The 7310-nt window shown below is 35.9% G+C and overlaps 1 protein-coding gene across 1 annotated transcript in view; it reads right to left on the reverse strand.

Moving 5' to 3' along the window:
- Nucleotides 1-5126, reverse strand: part of LOC105622636 (protein stum) — a 21522-nt gene extending 16396 nt beyond the window's left edge. The window contains exons 1-2 of the mRNA XM_012204051.1: nt 4769-5126; nt 2628-4380 (exon numbers count right to left, since the gene is read on the reverse strand). Coding sequence (XP_012059441.1) covers nt 2628-4380; nt 4769-5126 — 2111 coding nt within the window. The remainder of the gene's footprint in view (nt 1-2627; nt 4381-4768) is intronic.
- Nucleotides 5127-7310: the final 2184 nt, after the last annotated feature.

Consider the following 7310-nt stretch of genomic DNA (forward strand, 5'->3'; position numbering starts at 1 on the left):
TAACGGTTACCGGTTACCGGTTAAGTTAAAAGTAACGAATAGTATTAGTTATAGAGANATGAGACGACGTAACTATAGATAATAGTAGTTAGTTATATATATATATATATATATATATATATATATATATATATATTTTTAAAGGTGATAAATTCTTGTAAGAATTATAGCAACATTCAACTAAGGAAGGGACTAATTTTATAATTTAAGTTTTATCTTCGTATATAAGATATATTGAACTATCTTAAACTCATTTTATTCGCGCAATTTAATTGAGTTCCAAAAGTGCGATAAAATATCTTGAAGATTTATTACAGTATTTTTAATTTGCGAACATTAGATACAATTTGACTTAAGGTAACTCCGGCAAATACGCCGCGCTGGGATTTACGCAGAAGTCAGAAAAAGTAGAAGGAGTGGAGGTAATTTTTCCGCAACTACTCTCTGTTATATGCCTTTATATTATATTAGTATTGTGAATTATGATTTCAACTTTTTACTGTTAATATCAATGAAATTATTGTGAGTTGAATCGATTTGTCACTGTAATAAGTATCACAAATTATAATTTACCTAAAATGATTACTGTAGGGCGTGTAAAAGACTTAGTGTAGTGGAATAGTAAAGCATGTTGTGTAGCAAAATACAAGTGCTTTGCTTTTGTATTCTTTGTTTAGCTTGTTGTCTTGTATATCCCACCTATTTAGGATATATGATATTTTTAGTAAACAGGATTTATGCCCAAAGCATACAAAGTGCGATTGAATTTAGCACACTAAATATAATAAACGTGTTATATGAAATATGTTATGATACTTGTAATATATATAGGAAGATTGTAATTATTATTTATTATTTCATAGATATATTTGTCATTTCTTATTCCTTAATAAAACTTTTTTTCCTTAATAAACACATTTTATAAGTTATTATATGTCATTATACGTCTTATTTATATGCATTATTTGTAAATTTTTCATGAGCCGTACATATCCCCCCTTCCCCCTATGAGTAGCCATATATCCTACTCTATGGGATATATGGTAAAAAGGGTTTCAAAAAGTTTATTTTTTAATATGAAAAATAAATATTTCTAATATTTTTTTCATAGTAGTAGACAATACAAAGTTTTTACTGATATAGTTCGTTTACTATAAATGTAGTCAATACTTAATAAATTAAGTTTTTGATAGATGCATATACCGAAATTATCCTATATTAAATTCATAATAAATTACCCAACTTGAATTATTTTTAATCATTCTATATTTCATTTCTATATTTCTCGTTACGTGATACTCACAAAGATAAAGATTTGAGCTTAGAAATAAATCAAAAAATAGCTTATGCAACTGTCTCAGCTGAGATAATACTCTCGTCTTCTAGAAAGTTTCGGAAGAACTTTCAGCAATCAAATAAGTAGCTCGCTTCGTTTCTAGCGAAAAATTAGAATCGACTATCGATTCAGAGTAATTATACGTGAAAGTTGAAAAGTTTCAGAAGGTGATGCAATTCCGGTCACTGCTATTCTTTTCATTCAATATAAAATAATTACATCATGAAAGTTTTTCATTCATTTAATAGAGAATGATGCCTCGTTTTCGTGCCGTCCAGCCGATAAAGAGCGATGCCTCGTTTTCGTGCCGTCCAAACCGAAAAAATTTCATCTTCTGATCTGATCACGATTCATTCGAAGCGCAACCCAGATCACGCTCCCGCAAGGCAAATAGCTTTAATTTTATATCGATCACATGAGCAAAAATAATGCGAATTAGCAGATAAACCCACGCGTGTACACTTCAATTGGCGTATCATGCGACTCGTACAAAACTAAGAAATTTATAAATTCAACAATCATCAGTTTGCTTTCTCATTAAAGATTCATGTAAATACGTATTCTATATGATGTATTTAATACACTTAACAATGCATCATATATCATATAATACCTACTTATCATATAATGAATTAACGTTATTAATAATTTTTTAGCTGCGTGTTATTAATCTGTCTGCATTAATTGCACTTAATTAATTACAATTCAAATAAAACAAACTGCCGCTATAAGTATAGTAGAAAAAAAGAGAAGGAAGAAAAGGAAGAAGAAAGTTTAAATAGGAAATAGGAAATGCAGTTAAAAAGCGCATTTATATTAAGACTATAAATTTTGATGTACAACTAAAAATTATTTTAATAAAAACATTTCGTAAAAATAATTAAGATATTCATTTCATTTGAGATCTATTTCAAAAATTCCACATATTAGATAAAATAAAAAGATCTTTTATGATTATTGAAACTGCTTTTGAAAATTATATTTAAGAAAAGTATCTCTTAATACTTTGATGATGTATTCACGTGCAAAAATGTTTACATTCGTAAACAATATGAGATAATTAGCTGACAAATAAATACCGACGCGCAATTTGCTTAAACTAAAAATTATATAAATTGACAAGAAATATTATTAGGCACAAAGAATCTCCTTAATCGAGTGGCAGTTTTCATTCATGTGTATTTAACAGTCGATTTTCACTTACAATTAGTATTAAAGAGAGAAAATGTGAGGTATATCAATTTTCACGCATAATGTGTAATTAAATAGAATAATAAAAATCAAGACTCACGCTGGTTCTCCATTTTGCTCGATGCGTACGATATTACCGCTGAGAGTCTCGATCTCCTGCGGCCGCTTCACCATGTGCACACCCGTTTTCTCCCTCGGTGAGGACACCCCTCTGACCGTGTTCACGCTCACCCCCGTGTCCGTCGACCTTACGCTCTCGACCGAGTCCGTGGACACACCGGTAGAGGATTTCAGGGATGCGTCGCTACCGCGATTCTCGTTCCTTGTTCGAACCACAGCATCACTATTCACACCTGCGTTCACTACACCGACTGTGGGATTCACATTGTTACTCTTTATGTTGTTCGTCATCATATTGTTGCTTATTGCCGTCGCGTTATTCACTGTCTTCGCCTCTTCTTTGACCTTCAAATCCTTCTCCATCACCGTGGGCATCTTATCATTTGTTGGACCGTCACGACTCGCGGTCGTCTTGCTGCCTGCAGAACCACTCTTGATCTCCGTCGTCGAAGCAGTTTTCGATTCTTCCGGAGCCTTCCCGTCACTTGGTCTGGGCCCGCGAACATTCTGACTGTTTCTGCCAGAACGCTGATTAGCAGAAGACTGATTACTAGAACGCGATTCATCATTCATCTTAACACTCTTCATGGATTGACTGACGCTTCCGCTCTTTGAGTGACCTCCAGTGCTACCTTCTGCACCGATAGGAGAGTCCTTCTTATCGTTTCCAGGATTAATCGCTTGAGTTGTCTTGACTGACTGATTTTCGACAAACGGCGAGGATTTCTGGCTCGTTGATGCTACATTCGGTGTTGAAGGCATCGGTGATTCGCTTTTGGATACAGGAGAAATAGAGGACTTGAGCATTCCGTCGGACCGTTCCTTCTGCTGATTCGTCGTTGAGCCCTCATTACGCTCCACGAGAAGTGTAGTCGCGTCAATGTGCAGAGGTTGCACCGCTGTGGTCGTCGTGGTGTTTACCAACCGTTCACTAGATGTGCCGATCGCCTGCGAGGTTTGCTTTAGAAGATCTATAAGATCCACATCGTCCGCAGTGGCCGAGGAATTCCCATTCATTTCATTTTCCTTTGAATTCAGTTCAGATCGATCATTCTGAACTGATTGGCCTGCCTGTTTGTCGCTTTTGCTTTCTTTTGCAAACCTTTCCGTCTTTCCGGTGCTCTGCTCGGGCATCGAGATAAACCTACTGATATTCGACGAACCATTCGCCTTGCTCGTCTTCAGAGGAATCTTTGAAGGTGAAAGGAGATGTTCCTTGCTGGGACTTCTGTTCTGATTGTCCTTTCGAGCAGCGACGTTCTTCTGCGGCGACGTTGCTCTTCTTGATATCTTCGTAGGAGATTGTTTCGTGATGTCTTTTCCTTTTATGTTCGATCGAGGGATCGTCTTCTCCAGTTTCGTCGGAGTACCTTGGATCGGTGAGAGTCGCGTCGAGCCTTTCGTCGGTTGTCGACGCGTCGCCGTCGAGTTATTATTGAGATTACTAGTGGAATTAGAGATGAAACGAGTCTTGGCTTCGGTTAGATTCGTATGACTCCGGGAATCGGATTTATTCAAACGCGTCTTCGAGTCGTTCAGCCGTGACTTTGAATCGGACGCATTCAATCGATTTCGTGAGTCCGAGACATTTAGTCGCGTCTTCGAGTCGACTCGACGACCAATCTTCGGTGACGGTGAACGCTCGTTGTCTTTTGTCAAGGAGGTGGATCGCTGACGATAAGTCGGCTGCGGTATTAGACTTCTTCTAGGACTGTTCTGTTGTGACAACGACACTGCAAAATATAAACAAATGATTTAACAAGAAATATCGTTGATAAAGATCATATTTCGATGATAATAAAAAAACACTGAGAAAAAAAAATTTTATTAGGGTAAAACGGGATAATTTAGATAAGTTAACAGAAATTGAATACACGATCTCAATCTTTTATACTTAAAAAGTTTTTATTAACTTATACAAATTATCCTGTTTTATCTTATTTGTAACTATAATTACAAGTTACTGTAATTATGATTACTCTAATGTTAGTCATAATATAGTATAGTTCTACCAACAAATACGTATAGTTGGCAAGCCTCAAAAATAACTATAATTACAATCATTTTTGGTATCAGAAATCTTCGTGACTTGATCTTCTCGATAAAAATTTGCCTACTCACCCCTTCGCTCGGTTTTACGTCGACGTCCATCTCCGGCTACTTCTGGCGATTGCGGCCTCGACATTGAACGAGGGGGTGGTCCTTTAAAGCCACGTCCACGGAAGGGCGAGACCCTTCCTGTCGGCAAAGTGGACGACGCATCGCCAGTTTCTGGACTCACCGGCCTGGACTCAGCAAGTATCACGAAGCTGGAACGACGATGTGCCCTGCCGAAGGACGTCGACGTCGGGGCGACTTTGTAAGGCTCGGGTGCACGCGGGGGCGGCGGCGACAGATACATGTTGTCAGGGACGGCCAGCACCCGGAAGGGCGGTAGGCCCTGCCGCGCGACGTGGCCATCATGATCGCTCCGCCTCATTCTTACCAGACCCTATCTTTTGTTAGGAAATAACGTTAGTTAATATGATTGATCTGCGCTTGCATTAATCCCCGAATTTGTGTCAAACAATTCATAATCCTCGCAGTCTTAAAATAACAATATAAAAAAAAAAGACGAAATTAAAAAATTGTTTTTTCAATTTATTATAATAAAATAACTCTCCATATTATTTTAACATTTTAATTATAATGACAAATTAACACAATTGTAAAATTAATAATCTACTGATTTTCAGAATTATTGTATGTAATATATGTTTATTTAAATTATTTAAATAATATTCAATGAATATTAAATTGTAACTATTGCGTTAAATTCGAGGATTAATTATCGTGTATTTGTTTAATAATATGCTAAATGCATTTTAATGCATGCGGTAAAATTATTTTCATTTTTATTCTATTAATTAATATATTATTTAATTCCGTTAATTTTAAACAATGTATGTGTTCAATACATCTCATAATTTCTATTTAATTTAAACTGAAATGTTCATACCTGGTGCCCTTCATGCAGGTCGCCGAAGTGAGAGGGACGCCGTGATCCGCCGTTGCTTCCACCTGCAAAGAATAGAAATCTCTACTGAGAAAGAGAGAGTGCGTGACGGTCATTAAAAAATAAGGAGAAATTTTTATTTCGATAAAAGTCGAGATAGCATAAAATCGGTTCCGCCCAGCAGATGGAAAACCGCAATTGCAGAAATGGAAACGTCCCGACCATCCTGCTCGATCGATAGCTCGCGCGCAATACGAAAAGTTTAAACAAATTTTTCATACTTTTTCTGCATTTATTTTACTTTATCTGCAATAAAGACGAGAATTGTTTTTCATTCGTTATTTTCGTTACCAATTGTTTTTAGTGCTTTTAGTTGCTCGTCAGTCGATGAATCGGGAAATTATATTGATAACATACAAGGAATGTGGATCAATACGGCGCTTGAATTTCCATATAATTACCGTTCCGTGGATGATGGTTCTTCGCGATTGACTATTTACGGAAAATTTGTCGAATCCTCGATTACAAGATACTTTTACGAGATATTAATAGACGCTTCTGAGCTCTCTTTGCGAACGGAAGGAAGAATTCAGCTCAACGCGGTTAGCAATTAACGAATGCGCACGTATAATCATTCGTTCTATGCGGCTTGGCACGTGTCTGCAAGTACGAGAGTATCTAGTCAGCGGATACAAGGAACACTTTATTCACGCTCTCGCAAACGATCGCCTGAGCAAATTCATCACGCTTACTGCTGAGCTAAATTCTCGATGTGGCTGATGCATCGCATCGTCCCGTCTCGTCGCGCAACGCTGCGTCGCCATAGGTTGTAAAGAGGTTTCGCGCTCCAATATACTTTCCAAATCTGACAGCTCACCGAATACCTAATTCAACGATCATCGAAATGCTCTCGACCAAGATGACCCATAGTCTACGATAATCTCTCCGATAAATAAGATTTTCGCTCGATACATTTAAATATATCAAAGGAGCAATGTAATTAACCCAGTCCCTTGAGTTAAGTAACTATAATTTTATTATAACTTTTATGTATGTTAAAATGTAAATCAATCCACGAGAAGAAGTAGGGTATCTAGAAACAAGAAATCTAAGACTGTGGTATCTAGGAATATGTTGACCTCAAAACACATTAATTATTTTTTAACAGTAATGAAATTTTTAACATTGATTGCTCAATTGCATTATTTTTCAATTGGAACTAACATTGAATTACTGTTAAAAAAATAATTACACAAAAGTAGAACACAAAAACGTAATAAATCAAGATATCAAATGGAAATCAGGAAAAGTATAATAATAATAATAATAATAATAATAATAATTTATTGTTGTGCAGTAAAGAAAAATTGAACAACAGTAAAATAAGATATAATAGATGAAAATGCACAAACAAAAAATGAAATATCGGCAATAATGATGCCATTCGATACATTTGTAACAATAATTTATGATATATTCTTGACATGACAATAATTATTAAATGATTTTTTAATTAGAAATTTTTACTTGATATCATATGTTGAGCTTGTTAATATTTTGTATTCTGTTAAGAAATGTCCCAAGGTAAAACGTGCCCTAGATATCACTGTCTCCTCTATTTAAATGAACACGCGTCTTATTTTGTCAATCACAAGTATTTTATTCGCA

The sequence above is a fragment of the Atta cephalotes genome (assembly GCF_000143395.1).
Source record: "Atta cephalotes unplaced genomic scaffold scaffold00047, whole genome shotgun sequence".
Taxonomy (NCBI): Eukaryota; Metazoa; Arthropoda; class Insecta; order Hymenoptera; family Formicidae; genus Atta; species Atta cephalotes.